The sequence below is a fragment of the Paramormyrops kingsleyae genome, chromosome 16, assembly GCF_048594095.1.
Source record: "Paramormyrops kingsleyae isolate MSU_618 chromosome 16, PKINGS_0.4, whole genome shotgun sequence".
Taxonomy (NCBI): Eukaryota; Metazoa; Chordata; class Actinopteri; order Osteoglossiformes; family Mormyridae; genus Paramormyrops; species Paramormyrops kingsleyae.
Window position 1 is genome coordinate 6115078 of NC_132812.1, and position 18004 is coordinate 6133081.

Here is an 18004-nt window from a genome sequence, read left to right on the forward strand (position 1 = left end):
GAGGTGGCCAGGGTGGTTAAACAACTCCGTGGTGGCCGGGCCCCGGGGGTGGACGAGATCCGCCCGGAGTACCTGAAGGCTCTGGATGTTGTGGGGCTGTCGTGGCTGACACGCCTTCTCAACAGTGCGTGGAGGTCAGGGACAGTGCCGCTGGATTGGCAGACCGGGGTGGTGGTCCCCTTATTTAAGAAAGGGGACCGGAGGGTGTGTTCCAACTACAGGGGGATCACACTTCTCAGCCTTCCTGGGAAAGTCTATTCCGGGGTACTGGAGAGGAGGGTGAGATCAGGGGCGGTTCTAGAGGCGGGGCCATAGGGGCCCTGGCCCCTTCTGAAATCTGATTGGCCCCTGATTGGCCCCCCTTCCATCAATCGTCGACGAGAAGAGCAACCGGAGAATTCTTCACAACGATTACAGATGCAATTCCACTCCCAAACAATTGGCGGCAGTAATGTGTCGATGCAACTTGGGAGAAGAAGCAGAGGTCTTGGCTTTATATTATCTTTGCGGCTTTGGCTTGAGTGATACCAGAACATTCTCTGACGTTATGACAGTAGGCGGGAGAAAGAATCCATCTAACATTACTTACAACTTGAAGACAATTCTTGGTGAGTCACAAATCCTCGTGTTGTTTGTCAAAATATGAAAGGATATTTAGCTGCTGCTCTCACTTATTTTAGGTTTGTTAACTAAATTGTGGAAGGAGCACTGGAAACACTGTCGAAGTAAACCAATAAACTTGTAAGCAATGTTAACATGTTTTTGCTAAGATAGCGCTAGCAAAGATTCTGTAGTTAACTTTATCAAACCAGTCCCTCCAGGATTTCACCATTTTTTTGTGTGATTTTTGCAATCAAAATGACTGATTTTGTGGTGGTAATTTCCAGAAATTTGTGAAAAAATTTGCGATTTTTATATTTTATAATTAGGACATCACATTTACCATAATAGTTTTATGTCAGATGCACAATAGTCGTACGACACAAATCACAAACAAAATGCATAAAGCTTTTTTATTTTGGTCTAATCAAATTTTCATCAAATTAACTTTTAAAACAACCTATGGACAATTTTTCTACTTGAACTATGTAAATATTAACTGCAGGTGTAGTGATTTATACTGTAGAACTGTGTGTAAATCCTGAGTTGAGGGGTCCTGAGCTGCAGAAGGCAACCACTTACTTATAGCGCGGCGTTTTGCATGGCGTCCCCACTGCGTAACTTTTAACTACGCAATACGAAGTGGCCGTTCGAAAGGGACCTCCTCGGTTACTATCGTAACCTCAGTTCCCTGAGTAGGGAACAAGTATTGCGTAGCCGGCCGCACTATAGTAACCTGGCAAGTTGTCGCTTCAGTCGTTAAACCTGCTAAAATGGCATTTTTCGGGGACTAATATCATAGACAGTAAAAGAATAATATGGGCTAAGGCCGTGCCCCCTTTGCGCCCGCGCCATTGGATGTGCAGTTGCCACAGCACAGCCAATGAGTGAGCCAGACACTCACTGCTAGCTGTGCAGCTGCAAAATGCGTTTACATTATAGGCTTCAGTAAATCGAGGAAAAGGAGTTTCCCCTTTTCCCGCAACATCTGTATTCACGTAAAAATGCAGTGAAACTTTAAATAAGAAACAAATGTTTAGGTGAATATATCCACACTGTAAATTGTATTGTATTTGGAAAGATTATGGTAACATACGTACATGTTAAAATACCTCTTTTGTTTGTTCTGAATTTGCTGTGCTCTGCTGCACTTTACCTTATTAGAGTGTACTGTATGAGATGTTTAAGCTGGGAGGTATAAATATATCCACACTGTAAATTGTATTGTATTTGATTAATTAATCGCTGTGATGTACTTTAGTGTGTGTGTGTGTGATTTATGCATTGTGTCCTAAAGGACACAGTATAAATAAATGAAAAAAATCATTAAGAACTTTACTGGCTCATAATTTTTTATTAGAGCGTTTGAAAAAGGAATGACTGCCGAAATGTATTTGCACCGTACTGAATAAATTATTTTGTGTGCTTGAATGTACCCTGTACTTGGCCCCTGGATGTAACATGTGGCCCCTTAATGGCCCCTGCTACAGAAAAATCCTAGAACCGCCACTGGGTGAGATCGATAGTCGAATCTCGGATTCAGGAAGAACAATGCGGTTTTCGTCCTGGCCATGGAACACTGGACCAGCTTTATACCCTTGCAAGGGTACTGGAGGGGGCCTGGGAGTTTGCCTATCCAGTCTACATGTGTTTTGTGGATTTGGAAAAGGCTTACGACCGGGTCCCCCGAGGTGCCCTGTGGGGGGTGCTTCGAGAGTATGGGGTCCGGGGTCCGCTATTGTGGGTGATTCGGTCCCTGTACGAACGGAGCAGAAGCTTGGTCCGCATTGCCGGTAATAAGTCGGACGTGTTCCCGGTGCGGGTTGGGCTCCGCCAGGGCTGCCCTTTGTCATCGGTCCTGTTTATAATATTTATGGACAGGGTTTCTAGGCGCACCCAGGGTGTTGAGGGTGTCCAGTTTGGTGGCCTCAGGATTGCCTCGCTGCTTTTTGCAGATGATGTCGTCCTGTTGGCTTCATCTGCTGGGGATCTCCAGCATGCACTGGGGCGGTTCGCAGCCGAGTGCGAAGCGGCAGGGATGAGGATTAGCACCTCCAAGTCCGAGACCATGGTTCTCAGCCGGAAACGGGTGGTTTGCCCTCTTCGGGTCGGGGAAGACGTACTGCCTCAAGTGGAGGAGTTTAAGTATCTCGGGGTCTTGTTCACGAGTGAGGGTAGGCGAGATCGGGAGCTGGATAGACGAATCGGAGCGGCGTCTACAGTTTTGCAGGCGCTTAACCGGTCCGTCGTGGCTAAGAAAGAACTGAGCCAAAAAGCAAAGCTCTCGATCTATTGGTCCATCTTTGTCCCTACCCTCACCTATGGTCATGAGCTATGGGTAATGACCGAAAGAATGAGATCGCGAATACAGGCGGCCGAAATGAGGTTTCTCCGCAGGGTGTCTGGGCTTTCCCTTAGGGATAGGGTGAGAAGTTCGGATATCCGGGAGGGCCTCAGAGTAGAACCGCTGCTTCTTCACGTCGAAAGGAGCCAGTTGAGGTGGTTTGGACATCTGGTGCGGATGCCTCCTGGGCGGCTACCCGGAGAGGTTTTCCGTGCTTGTCCTACAGGGAGGAGGCCCCGGGGCAGGCCCAGGACTCGCTGGAGGGATTATATCTCTCGGCTGGCCTGGGAACGCCTCGGTGTCCCCCCCGAGGAGCTGGTAGAGGTAGCTGGGGAGAGGGAGGTCTGGGTGCCTCTCCTGAAGCTGCTGCCCCCGCGACCCGAACCCCGGACAAGCGGCAGATGATGGATGGATGGATGGATGGTTTCAGAAAATGGATGGATAGTGTAATAGAAACTGTGTAAAAAATATAATGGCAAGAATATTTCTGACGGTTTGACGGCTAAGGAATGCACTGAACTACATTACCGTAATATGATCACGTGTTGGATGACCAGATAATCCATGTCAGGGAGGACACTTTGAGCTGCTTCGGGTTTAACAAACTACTGTACTTTCCAACTGAAAGGCTCCTGTGCTTGGCTAAATAGTTCAGCTCTTCTTGTGCTTTGACTGGTTTGTTTCCTTGACTGAAAGACGCATCCAGCTGTTTCACATTAGCCTTAGTGACACATGCATGATTATACTGTAGGAGACTGACCAATCAGCACACAGCAAGAACTCAGTGCTCAAGTCAAATCCAGGTCCTTTTCATTGAAATGGTAAGTTACAATTCCTGTCCTAGTCCAGAGTGTCCTCCCTGACATGGATTATCTGGTCACCCTAATCACGTGATCTTTTATGTTGAGATTACCCAGCTCCATGCCAAAGACATGGCTGAACATGAAGCTTACCCGCAATCCAAAAAAACACTGTTGCTCTGAATAAAACGCTTTTAAATTTATATTTAATTTGCTATTATGAAAAATAATAAAACTAATATAATTATCGATTATATATTCAATATTCGTTATTTTAGTATTTATTTTGGCTATCATAGTCTTATACTGAAGCCCACGATGCAGTAGATATAGCACATAGATTATGAGTTTACTCAGAAATGTCGATGTAATTGAACGTCTTAGAAGTGGAATGTCTTATTAATTGTCCCTTGAAACCTTATCGTTTAGCCCAAGGAAGATGTAGAGTCTAGATCTACAGCTGCATCATTATCCATGCCATTGTCTAATATAATATTGTCTAGTCCAGTGGTTCCCAAACTTTCTCTGCAGGGCCCCCTTTTTCTAGATATGAACATTATTGACCCCCCCCCCCCATTCAAACTACACAAGTTCAGATTCAAACTTTATTTGAAACTCCATTTTCTATTTTAGCGAAACAAATGCAATTACAAATGGTGCAATTTCACCACAGTGGGAGAAATAAAGAGCACACTGAAGAATAAACAACTGTCTCCACAAAAATGGTTGGGAAAATTAACCATTTCCCAGTCAGATAAAAACTTAAAATTGGATCATCTCAAGTCTCACACTTTTCAGTGGCTGGTGTGGGCTTGCTTTGTGCTGCAAAACTTCTCAATTTGGGGTTGCAGCTGGGAAACAGCCACTCTTAGTTCCTTTTCAATGTCCAGCTTTGATCTGTATTTTGTCTTAATATACGCTACAGCAGAATAACCTACCTCACATAGGTAGGATGTAGCAAAAGGAAGGAGTGTGCCCACAGCTTTCCCTCCTAGCACTGGGTAATCCTTCTCCACTCCAATCCAAAATGCAGCCAGTGTTTTAGACTTAAACTGCATTGATGAATCTGAGGTGACATCAATGAACTGTTCCTCCTCTGCAGTGCTGAAATCCTCATGTGGTGTAGCACTGAAGGGGTCTCGGATCCTGTCATTGGGAAATACTTCTGGCAATATTTTTGTAGGGCGGAGAGGTGAGCTTTCATGCATGGGATAATTGTGTTCTGAAGCTTGTTGAGCTTAATGAATGTTTTCAGGTTCCCAAATGAGTCTATATTTCCCTCAGTAACTTGCTGCTCTCACATCTCCAGTTTTCTCCAGACTGATGTGATTTTATCTGCCAGATGTGGAAGGAATGAGGTTTCTCCGCAGGGTGTCTGGGCTTTCCCTTAGGGATAGGGTGAGAAGTTCGGATATCCGGGAGGGCCTCAGAGTAGAACCGCTGCTTCTTCACGTCGAAAGGAGCCAGTTGAGGTGGTTTGGACATCTGGTGCGGATGCCTCCTGGGCGGCTACCCGGAGAGGTTTTCCGTGCTTGTCCTACAGGGAGGAGGCCCCGGGGCAGGCCCAGGACTCGCTGGAGGGATTATATCTCTCGGCTGGCCTGGGAACGCCTCGGTGTCCCCCCCGAGGAGCTGGTAGAGGTAGCTGGGGAGAGGGAGGTCTGGGTGCCTCTCCTGAAGCTGCTGCCCCCGCGACCCGAACCCCGGACAAGCGGCAGATGATGGATGGATGGATGGATGGTTTCAGAAAATGGATGGATAGTGTAATAGAAACTGTGTAAAAAATATAATGGCAAGAATATTTCTGACGGTTTGACGGCTAAGGAATGCACTGAACTACATTACCGTAATATGATCACGTGTTGGATGACCAGATAATCCATGTCAGGGAGGACACTTTGAGCTGCTTCGGGTTTAACAAACTACTGTACTTTCCAACTGAAAGGCTCCTGTGCTTGGCTAAATAGTTCAGCTCTTCTTGTGCTTTGACTGGTTTGTTTCCTTGACTGAAAGACGCATCCAGCTGTTTCACATTAGCCTTAGTGACACATGCATGATTATACTGTAGGAGACTGACCAATCAGCACACAGCAAGAACTCAGTGCTCAAGTCAAATCCAGGTCCTTTTCATTGAAATGGTAAGTTACAATTCCTGTCCTAGTCCAGAGTGTCCTCCCTGACATGGATTATCTGGTCACCCTAATCACGTGATCTTTTATGTTGAGATTACCCAGCTCCATGCCAAAGACATGGCTGAACATGAAGCTTACCCGCAATCCAAAAAAACACTGTTGCTCTGAATAAAACGCTTTTAAATTTATATTTAATTTGCTATTATGAAAAATAATAAAACTAATATAATTATCGATTATATATTCAATATTCGTTATTTTAGTATTTATTTTGGCTATCATAGTCTTATACTGAAGCCCACGATGCAGTAGATATAGCACATAGATTATGAGTTTACTCAGAAATGTCGATGTAATTGAACGTCTTAGAAGTGGAATGTCTTATTAATTGTCCCTTGAAACCTTATCGTTTAGCCCAAGGAAGATGTAGAGTCTAGATCTACAGCTGCATCATTATCCATGCCATTGTCTAATATAATATTGTCTAGTCCAGTGGTTCCCAAACTTTCTCTGCAGGGCCCCCTTTTTCTAGATATGAACATTATTGACCCCCCCCCCCCATTCAAACTACACAAGTTCAGATTCAAACTTTATTTGAAACTCCATTTTCTATTTTAGCGAAACAAATGCAATTACAAATGGTGCAATTTCACCACAGTGGGAGAAATAAAGAGCACACTGAAGAATAAACAACTGTCTCCACAAAAATGGTTGGGAAAATTAACCATTTCCCAGTCAGATAAAAACTTAAAATTGGATCATCTCAAGTCTCACACTTTTCAGTGGCTGGTGTGGGCTTGCTTTGTGCTGCAAAACTTCTCAATTTGGGGTTGCAGCTGGGAAACAGCCACTCTTAGTTCCTTTTCAATGTCCAGCTTTGATCTGTATTTTGTCTTAATATACGCTACAGCAGAATAACCTACCTCACATAGGTAGGATGTAGCAAAAGGAAGGAGTGTGCCCACAGCTTTCCCTCCTAGCACTGGGTAATCCTTCTCCACTCCAATCCAAAATGCAGCCAGTGTTTTAGACTTAAACTGCATTGATGAATCTGAGGTGACATCAATGAACTGTTCCTCCTCTGCAGTGCTGAAATCCTCATGTGGTGTAGCACTGAAGGGGTCTCGGATCCTGTCATTGGGAAATACTTCTGGCAATATTTTTGTAGGGCGGAGAGGTGAGCTTTCATGCATGGGATAATTGTGTTCTGAAGCTTGTTGAGCTTAATGAATGTTTTCAGGTTCCCAAATGAGTCTATATTTCCCTCAGTAACTTGCTGCTCTCACATCTCCAGTTTTCTCCAGACTGATGTGATTTTATCTGCCAGATGTGGAAGGAATGAGGTTTCTCCGCAGGGTGTCTGGGCTTTCCCTTAGGGATAGGGTGAGAAGTTCGGATATCCGGGAGGGCCTCAGAGTAGAACCGCTGCTTCTTCACGTCGAAAGGAGCCAGTTGAGGTGGTTTGGACATCTGGTGCGGATGCCTCCTGGGCGGCTACCCGGAGAGGTTTTCCGTGCTTGTCCTACAGGGAGGAGGCCCCGGGGCAGGCCCAGGACTCGCTGGAGGGATTATATCTCTCGGCTGGCCTGGGAACGCCTCGGTGTCCCCCCCGAGGAGCTGGTAGAGGTAGCTGGGGAGAGGGAGGTCTGGGTGCCTCTCCTGAAGCTGCTGCCCCCGCGACCCGAACCCCGGACAAGCGGCAGATGATGGATGGATGGATGGTTTCAGAAAATGGATGGATAGTGTAATAGAAACTGTGTAAAAAATATAATGGCAAGAATATTTCTGACGGTTTGACGGCTAAGGAATGCACTGAACTACATTACCGTAATATGATCACGTGTTGGATGACCAGATAATCCATGTCAGGGAGGACACTTTGAGCTGCTTCGGGTTTAACAAACTACTGTACTTTCCAACTGAAAGGCTCCTGTGCTTGGCTAAATAGTTCAGCTCTTCTTGTGCTTTGACTGGTTTGTTTCCTTGACTGAAAGACGCATCCAGCTGTTTCACATTAGCCTTAGTGACACATGCATGATTATACTGTAGGAGACTGACCAATCAGCACACAGCAAGAACTCAGTGCTCAAGTCAAATCCAGGTCCTTTTCATTGAAATGGTAAGTTACAATTCCTGTCCTAGTCCAGAGTGTCCTCCCTGACATGGATTATCTGGTCACCCTAATCACGTGATCTTTTATGTTGAGATTACCCAGCTCCATGCCAAAGACATGGCTGAACATGAAGCTTACCCGCAATCCAAAAAAACACTGTTGCTCTGAATAAAACGCTTTTAAATTTATATTTAATTTGCTATTATGAAAAATAATAAAACTAATATAATTATCGATTATATATTCAATATTCGTTATTTTAGTATTTATTTTGGCTATCATAGTCTTATACTGAAGCCCACGATGCAGTAGATATAGCACATAGATTATGAGTTTACTCAGAAATGTCGATGTAATTGAACGTCTTAGAAGTGGAATGTCTTATTAATTGTCCCTTGAAACCTTATCGTTTAGCCCAAGGAAGATGTAGAGTCTAGATCTACAGCGGCATCATTATCCATGCCATTGTCTAATATAATATTGTCTAGTCCAGTGGTTCCCAAACTTTCTCTGCAGGGCCCCCTTTTTCTAGATATGAACATTATTGACCCCCCCCCCCATTCAAACTACACAAGTTCAGATTCAAACTTTATTTGAAACTCCATTTTCTATTTTAGCGAAACAAATGCAATTACAAATGGTGCAATTTCACCACAGTGGGAGAAATAAAGAGCACACTGAAGAATAAACAACTGTCTCCACAAAAATGGTTGGGAAAATTAACCATTTCCCAGTCAGATAAAAACTTAAAATTGGATCATCTCAAGTCTCACACTTTTCAGTGGCTGGTGTGGGCTTGCTTTGTGCTGCAAAACTTCTCAATTTGGGGTTGCAGCTGGGAAACAGCCACTCTTAGTTCCTTTTCAATGTCCAGCTTTGATCTGTATTTTGTCTTAATATACGCTACAGCAGAATAACCTACCTCACATAGGTAGGATGTAGCAAAAGGAAGGAGTGTGCCCACAGCTTTCCCTCCTAGCACTGGGTAATCCTTCTCCACTCCAATCCAAAATGCAGCCAGTGTTTTAGACTTAAACTGCATTGATGAATCTGAGGTGACATCAATGAACTGTTCCTCCTCTGCAGTGCTGAAATCCTCATGTGGTGTAGCACTGAAGGGGTCTCGGATCCTGTCATTGGGAAATACTTCTGGCAATATTTTTGTAGGGCGGAGAGGTGAGCTTTCATGCATGGGATAATTGTGTTCTGAAGCTTGTTGAGCTTAATGAATGTTTTCAGGTTCCCAAATGAGTCTATATTTCCCTCAGTAACTTGCTGCTCTCACATCTCCAGTTTTCTCCAGACTGATGTGATTTTATCTGCCAGATGTGGAAGGAATGAGGTTTCTCCACAGGGTGTCTGGGCTTTCCCTTAGGGATAGGGTGAGAAGTTCGGATATCCGGGAGGGCCTCAGAGTAGAACCGCTGCTTCTTCACGTCGAAAGGAGCCAGTTGAGGTGGTTTGGACATCTGGTGCGGATGCCTCCTGGGCGGCTACCCGGAGAGGTTTTCCGTGCTTGTCCTACAGGGAGGAGGCCCCGGGGCAGGCCCAGGACTCGCTGGAGGGATTATATCTCTCGGCTGGCCTGGGAACGCCTCGGTGTCCCCCCCGAGGAGCTGGTAGAGGTAGCTGGGGAGAGGGAGGTCTGGGTGCCTCTCCTGAAGCTGCTGCCCCCGCGACCCGAACCCCGGACAAGCGGCAGATGATGGATGGATGGATGGATGGATGGTTTCAGAAAATGGATGGATAGTGTAATAGAAACTGTGTAAAAAATATAATGGCAAGAATATTTCTGACGGTTTGACGGCTAAGGCATGCACTGAACTACATTACCGTAATATGATCACGTGTTGGATGACCAGATAATCCATGTCAGGGAGGACACTTTGAGCTGCTTCGGGTTTAACAAACTACTGTACTTTCCAACTGAAAGGCTCCTGTGCTTGGCTAAATAGTTCAGCTCTTCTTGTGCTTTGACTGGTTTGTTTCCTTGACTGAAAGACGCATCCAGCTGTTTCACATTAGCCTTAGTGACACATGCATGATTATACTGTAGGAGACTGACCAATCAGCACACAGCAAGAACTCAGTGCTCAAGTCAAATCCAGGTCCTTTTCATTGAAATGGTAAGTTACAATTCCTGTCCTAGTCCAGAGTGTCCTCCCTGACATGGATTATCTGGTCACCCTAATCACGTGATCTTTTATGTTGAGATTACCCAGCTCCATGCCAAAGACATGGCTGAACATGAAGCTTACCCGCAATCCAAAAAAACACTGTTGCTCTGAATAAAACGCTTTTAAATTTATATTTAATTTGCTATTATGAAAAATAATAAAACTAATATAATTATCGATTATATATTCAATATTCGTTATTTTAGTATTTATTTTGGCTATCATAGTCTTATACTGAAGCCCACGATGCAGTAGATATAGCACATAGATTATGAGTTTACTCAGAAATGTCGATGTAATTGAACGTCTTAGAAGTGGAATGTCTTATTAATTGTCCCTTGAAACCTTATCGTTTAGCCCAAGGAAGATGTAGAGTCTAGATCTACAGCTGCATCATTATCCATGCCATTGTCTAATATAATATTGTCTAGTCCAGTGGTTCCCAAACTTTCTCTGCAGGGCCCCCTTTTTCTAGATATGAACATTATTGACCCCCCCCCCCCATTCAAACTACACAAGTTCAGATTCAAACTTTATTTGAAACTCCATTTTCTATTTTAGCGAAACAAATGCAATTACAAATGGTGCAATTTCACCACAGTGGGAGAAATAAAGAGCACACTGAAGAATAAACAACTGTCTCCACAAAAATGGTTGGGAAAATTAACCATTTCCCAGTCAGATAAAAACTTAAAATTGGATCATCTCAAGTCTCACACTTTTCAGTGGCTGGTGTGGGCTTGCTTTGTGCTGCAAAACTTCTCAATTTGGGGTTGCAGCTGGGAAACAGCCACTCTTAGTTCCTTTTCAATGTCCAGCTTTGATCTGTATTTTGTCTTAATATACGCTACAGCAGAATAACCTACCTCACATAGGTAGGATGTAGCAAAAGGAAGGAGTGTGCCCACAGCTTTCCCTCCTAGCACTGGGTAATCCTTCTCCACTCCAATCCAAAATGCAGCCAGTGTTTTAGACTTAAACTGCATTGATGAATCTGAGGTGACATCAATGAACTGTTCCTCCTCTGCAGTGCTGAAATCCTCATGTGGTGTAGCACTGAAGGGGTCTCGGATCCTGTCATTGGGAAATACTTCTGGCAATATTTTTGTAGGGCGGAGAGGTGAGCTTTCATGCATGGGATAATTGTGTTCTGAAGCTTGTTGAGCTTAATGAATGTTTTCAGGTTCCCAAATGAGTCTATATTTCCCTCAGTAACTTGCTGCTCTCACATCTCCAGTTTTCTCCAGACTGATGTGATTTTATCTGCCAGATGTGGAAGGTGTGTGGTGGTGCCTTGCATCTGCAGATTTAGTTCATTGAGTTTCTGAAACATGTCACCCAGGTATGCAACTTTCAGGAGGAATTTGTCATTTTAAAACGTATTGGCAAACTCGTGATCCTCTTCCTCCATGAAAGTGCTGATCTCATCTCGGAGCTCAAAAAAATTATTTAAAACTTTCCCACCTGACAGCCAATGAGCCTCACTGTGAAACAAAACATCTGTGTGGTTGGAGCCCATTTCCTCACACAGGGGAGAAAAAAATCGGGGCTTTGATGGGGCGTGTTTTAATGTTGTTTACTGCAGCGATGACATCCGTCATTACATCGTTCAGCTCGGGACTCAGCTGTTCAAACGCCAGCTTCTCCATAGATCATACAGTGTGTCCACTGCACACTGGGAGAGTCGTGCTTCACAAGCGCTTACAGCCCACCCCGTTTCCCAGCCATAGCCTGAGCCCCGTCTGTGCCGATCCCCGACAGTCCTTCCATTTCAGATCAGCCTCTCTCATACGTGTCAATGATTTAAAAAATTTCTTCTGCAGTGGCTCTGCCAGTAATCTGCTTACAGAACAGCAAATCCTCCTTGAAATCCTCAGCATCGATATATCTGACGTACGTTATCAAAAAAGTCTGTTACTGTCAGTCGCTTCATCCACATGCAGTGCGAAGTGGCGGCTGACCCGCACCTTGTCAGTCAGCTGCTCCTCTATGTTGTCTGACATGTCATGAATGCCCCTCGCGATCGTATTGTTTGTTAACGGAATTGCCTTTTTAACTTGCTGGCTGTTGCTTCTTCAGTCATAGTTGCAACCATATCGATAGTGGAGGGAAGTATTAATTCCTCAGCTATTGTGTGCGGTTTTTGACACTGAGCAACTTGGTAGGGAACTTTATATGATGCTAGTTGAGCGTTTTTATGCAAATATACAGCTTCAGTAATGATACTTTATTGTGCACAGCGGTTTGTGAGTTTTCCTTTAAAGAAATCAACTGGCTTATCTTTATGCTTAGGGTGTGTTGTCTCCAAATTACATCTTAATTTGTTCGGCTTCAGACTGTCAGCAGCAAGTATTTTCAGACACACAACACACTGTGGTCTCTCCTCGTTACCCACCATCGTCGCTGTGGAACCAAGGCCCAGATATGACTCATCATGTTCTCTCTTCTTTGCTTTGGAGCTTGAACCTGCAGCTGATGAAGAGTCGGCCTCTGCTGGAGACTTGGCTGAATCCACAAACTTATCCATGTTTTTGCTAGCGGTGCTCAAGTGGAGCGTAGGCTATCCCATTGGTGTGCCCCTCTGCAATACCTCTGTGCCCCCTGTAGGGGGCGGGCCCCCCCCTGTTTGGGAACCACTGGTCTAGTCTAGTATAACTGGTATGGGGTTTAGGCACAACAGACTTCCTTATTCTGTAAAACAGGTCACGTTGCTTCCAGTTCAGGTCGGCTGTACGAGCTAAGTTGAATATAGCGCTGTTTTACTTGAGATGCTTTCATGAGCTTCCAAACATGGGTGTAACCAGTGTCTATCGCAGATGCAGGTTGACATCTAAAACTCCTGCCACCAAAATGGATAAGGGGTTTAAGCTATACGCTTCCTCATACAAAAGCAACTACAAGTGTATGTATCTGCTTATGTTAGCTAAGGTTAGTAGGATGAAGCGTTAAGAAAAATATGGATTTTATAATGTTAGCTAACGTTAATATCCTGAACGGGGATAATTCAATACGTCACTAGCAAGCGAACACCGAAAAGTTCATTTTAGCTGATAGAAAACTGCAAATTTCTGATTTCTTATTGCTAGCTATTAGAGCTCCATAGACTTGCTGTCGCTTATTTTTCCCCAGTATCATACAAAGACAGGCTGAGCGGTGATGTTAGCATCAGGGCAGCCTGTGACATGGCTATGAGGAAAAGCACGAAGCCACACAGCCTGAGAGTATCTTTATGGATGTGTTGGATGTTCTGTTGGACTTCTCAGTCTGTTCCAGTTCAGGGACAGTATTTATCAAGCTTCTCAGGATATGAGTAGGAGTAGAATAATCAGTGATCATGATCCGGTCCCCTTAACTAATCATAGTATCGTTCTTTATGGCGTATTTGTGGCATGAATATATGCATCTTGTCTGTCTTGGGGTAGTGTGAAAACTTGGATTTGTGGTTTACATCAGGGCCCTTGTCGTCTCATCAAACGGATCAAATCTCTAGTGAACTCATAGGCTCAAGATATTTCATTCCCATTGATTTTGCTCGTAAACCAAGGGGGCTTTCAGAAAGGCCGAGGTGGAAGGCCACAGAGCTGCCACATTTCTTACTGTATACCGGACCAGTGTTTCTCCGCAATGTGTTGTCAACTTCAGTTTATAACAACTTCATGTTGTTATCTGTTGCCATTTTCATTCTTGCAAGTCCTTCATTGTCTGTAGCTCTTCATGACTTTGCACACACACTACTTGTGTCTTTTGTAACACATTTCATTGAATTGTATGGTGCTGAATTTGTTAGTTACAATGTTCATGGGGTAACCCATCTTGCTGAGGATGTAGAATTACATGGATATCTCGTTTTAAAACCAGATTACTATGGATGACACTGTTGGCAGACTTTATGAAAAACCAAACTGAAAATGCTTAGATTTTACATTTGCACAAAAGAAGAAGCACCTTCAACAGATGAGTCATCATCTGTAGCGACTGAATACAGTGAAGATTTCTTATCTAAGGATTCATCTGTCAGTACAACAGAGGAAGTGGATCCACAGTTGAGTCAAACTGGTGCAGAACATTTGATCACAGATCCAGTGGAGCACAGACATACATCTGACAGTGGAAGCAGTGAACAGGTTTTTGATATTAGAAGCGTTTATAATAAATAAAGTTTGTGGCAAAAGCTGCAAGAACCTGAAAGGTCTTAAGATCCATCAGACGAAGATGGGCTGTATGAGGAGGGAGCAAGCTGGACAACGCACAGAGGCAGTGCAAAGCATGGCCCCTGGTGAGACGGAGGAGGAGCAGGACCCGGAGTCAACTCACAGTGTTCAGAACCTCCAAGCTCAGCGTGCTCCACCTAACAATCCATCCGAACATCGCAGGGTCTTGTGGCCAGCAGCACACAAGGAGACTGTGTGGCGCCAGTTCGACGAAGATGTAGATGGTGTCTTGGAAGCATCATCGAAAGGGAATGTGGACCAGCAGCTCCAAACGATGTGCACCTTAATCATCTGCATCGGTGCTGAGCGGTTTGGTATGAAGCAGCCAAAGGCCAAGACCTCAGCTAGACCTAACAGGCGAGAGAACAAGATCATTGCACTCAGGAGAGACTTGAAGTCCCTGAAACAACGTTTTAAGAAGGCGAGCGAGGAAGAAAAGCCCGCCCTGGCTGAGCTCCGGGACATCCTCAGGAAAAAGCTCATCTCTCTACGTCGCGCTGAGTGGCACAGGAGGAAGGGTAGAGAGAGGGCCCGCAAGCGCACTGCCTTCATAGCTAATCCTTTTGGGTTTACGAAGAAGCTGCTAGGGCAGAAGCAGAGTGGGACCCTCATGTGCCCAGAAGACGACATCAACCGCCATCTCTCTGAAACATACAGCGACCGGCAGAGGGAGGAAGACCTGGGCCCCTGCAGAGAACTAATTTCACCACCACTACCATCCAGTCAGTTCAACACCAAAGAGCCAACGCTGGCAGAGGTCAAGAACACGGTCAGGGCTGCAAGGACTAGTGCAGCACCAGGGCCGAGCGGCGTGCCATACAAAGTGTACAAGCACTGCCCAAGACTTCTACAGTGGCTGTGGAGAGTCATCAGGGTAGTATGGCGAAGAGGCAGGGTAGCTAAGCAGTGGAGGCATGCCGAAGGTGTGTGGATACCAAAGTAGGAAAACGCAAGTGACATCACGCAGTTTCGTACCATCTCACTGCTTAGCGTAGAGGGCAAGATCTTCTTCAAGATCCTTGCCAATCGCATGACCGATTTCCTCCTGAGGAATTCCTACATTGACACCAGCGTGCAGAAGGGAGGAGTTCCAGGCTTCCCAGGCTGCATTGAACACACTGGAGTGGTCACTCAGCTGATCCGAGAGGCCAGAGAGAACCGAGGAGATTTGTCAGTCATCTGGCTGGACCTGGCAAATGCCTACGGATCAATTCCCCACAAGCTGGTGACAAAAGCCTTGACGATGCACCATGTTCCGCAGAAGATCACAGATCTCATACAGGACTATTATAGTAGTTTTAGTATGAGATTCACATCTGGATCTATAACATCAGCATGGCACCGTCTAGAAAAAGGCATCATCACTGGTTGCACCATATCAGTGACGCTGTTTGCCCTAGCGATGACCATGTTTGTCAAGGCGGCAGAAGTGGAATGCAGAGGGCCTCTCTCCAGATCTGGCACTCGCCAACCGCCAATCAGAGCCTTTATGGATGACCTAACAGTCACAGCAACATCAGTGCCAGGGTGTCGCTGGCTCCTTAAAGGTCTGGAAAGGCTAACATCTTGGGCGAGAATTACATTTAAGCCAGCTAAATGCCGGTGCCTTGTGTTGAGGAAGGGGAGAGTTGAGGACAAATTCCGCTTCCACATGAACGGTCTCCAAATACCATCATTAACGGAGAAGCCGGTGAAGAGCTTGGGGAAGCGCTTTCATGTGACTTTGAGAGACACAGTAGCAATCCAGGCCATGCACGCAGAGCTGGAAACCTGGCTTGCAGCAGTGGACAGGGCAGGCCTCCCCGGGAAATTTAAAGCCTGGATATATCAGCATGGCATTTTGCCAAGGCTTTTGTGGCCACTGTTGATGTACCAGGTCCCAATAACAACGGTGGAGACCCTGGAGAGGAAAATCAGCCAGTTCCTGCGGAGGTGGCTGGGCCTGCCGAAGAGCCTGAGCTGCATAGCCCTGTATGGGCATACCAACAAGCTCCAGCTCCCGTTCTCAGGCCTCACAGAGGAATTCAAAGTAACAAGAGCCAGGGAGGTGTTACTGTACAGAGACTCATCCGACACCAGAGTCTCCTCTGCAGGCATAGAGGTCAGGACTGGAAGGAAGTGGAGGGCGCAGGAGGCAGTCCAGCAAGATTGCGGCATGGTGTGCTAGTAGGGTCTGTGGCGGTTGGGCGAGCAGGACTCGGCTGCCATAAAACGCCGCGCTATGACAAAGCGCAGGGGAGGGACAGACGGCAGATGATTCAGGGCGAGGTCCGAGCAGAGGTGGAAGAGGAGCGGCGCAGTAAAACGGCGGCTATGCGTCAGCAGGGAGCTTGGATAAATTGGGAACATGCACAGACTCGGAAAATCACCTGGTCAGAACTTTGGAATTCAGAGCCAGCAAGACTCAAGTTTCTGATCCAGTCAGTGTATGATGTCCTACCGAGCCCAGCCAATCTGCATTGCTGGGGGCTAGCGGAAGCACCATCTTGTCCTCTGTGCCCTGCAAGAGGGTCGCTGGAGCACATCTTGAGCTGCTGCCCGAAAGCACTGGGAGAGGGGAGGTACCGATGGCGCCATGACCAGGTGCTGAAGGCAGTAGCTGACACCGTCTGTGCCGGAACCCAGCAAAGCAAGCGCCAGCCCATAGCAAGGCCAAATATTGTTTTCGTCAGGGCCGGGGAGAAGCCTCAGTCACAGCCAAAGGTCCCAGCTGGTCTGCTATCCACAGCAGGTGACTGGCAGCTGAAGGTGGACCTGGGGAGGCAACTGAAGTTTCCAGACCACATCATCAGCACAACACTCAGGCCAGACATGGTCCTAACATCAGAGAGTACAAAGCAAGTGGTGCTACTGGAACTCACAGTCCCCTGGGAAGACAGGATTGAGGAAGCTTTTGAGCGGAAAAAGGCGAAGTATCTGGAACTGGTGGAGGAGTGCAGGCGGAAGGGGTGGAGGGCCCGCTGTGAGCCAATTGAGGTTGGCTGCAGAGGATTCCCAGGACAGAGCCTGCACCGATCACTCAGGTTGCTTGGAATCAGAGGTGCTCAAGAAAGGAAAGCCACCAGAAACATCTGTGAGGCAACGGAGAAAGCCTCTAGGTGGCTGTGGATCAAAAGGGGCAACGTATGGCTTAGTGCGCTGCTTGGACACAAGTCGGGGTCTGATCATCCCCGGCTGGGTCGCTCAGGTGAGGGTGTCTGATGATCTAAGACCCGAAACACCCGGTGACCCTGGGTTCATCACTGAGGATGTGTCCAAGCTGTATCACTAAGGTGTTTTTTTTTTATAACTAACTATGATGATGGAGAAACATGGGTAGAGATGGAATCAACTTTAGGTAATAACTTAATCCACATGTACTTTGTACAAACAGTTGCATTTTGTGCCAGCAATCACTCCAGGGCTTCTCAACAACTTTTTGCATGTGCAATCTCTTCTCTAAGATGCAATTATTTTTCAGGACTATGTTATTCGTGTGTGGTTAGATCCATTTAATGTTCCATTTATTTCACAATAAATATGGTTTTTTATCCTTACTAAGCTTTTGGTGTTTCACCCATATGTATGTTATGCACAACCTTTAATAGTAAATGCAGAATATGTTTTTCTCACTACCATTAATTTAAA

The 18004-nt window shown here is 45.8% G+C and overlaps 1 protein-coding gene across 4 annotated transcripts in view; it reads left to right on the plus strand.

Annotated features, from left to right (window-relative positions):
* The first annotated feature begins 529 nt into the window (after positions 1–529).
* Positions 530–18004, plus strand: part of LOC140578724 (uncharacterized) — a 31013-nt gene continuing 13538 nt past the window's right edge. For 2 of the 4 annotated variants that reach the window (XR_011982994.1, XR_011982993.1), the window contains exon 1: positions 530–608. Coding sequence is in view for 2 of the 4 variants with exons in the window: in XM_072700577.1 (XP_072556678.1) it covers positions 14379–15320 (942 nt within the window). In the remaining 2 variants the exon portion in view is untranslated. Of the gene's footprint in view, positions 609–13355; positions 17565–18004 lie in introns of those variants that run through there. The other 2 variants (XM_072700576.1, XM_072700577.1) reach the window with 1 other exon arrangement.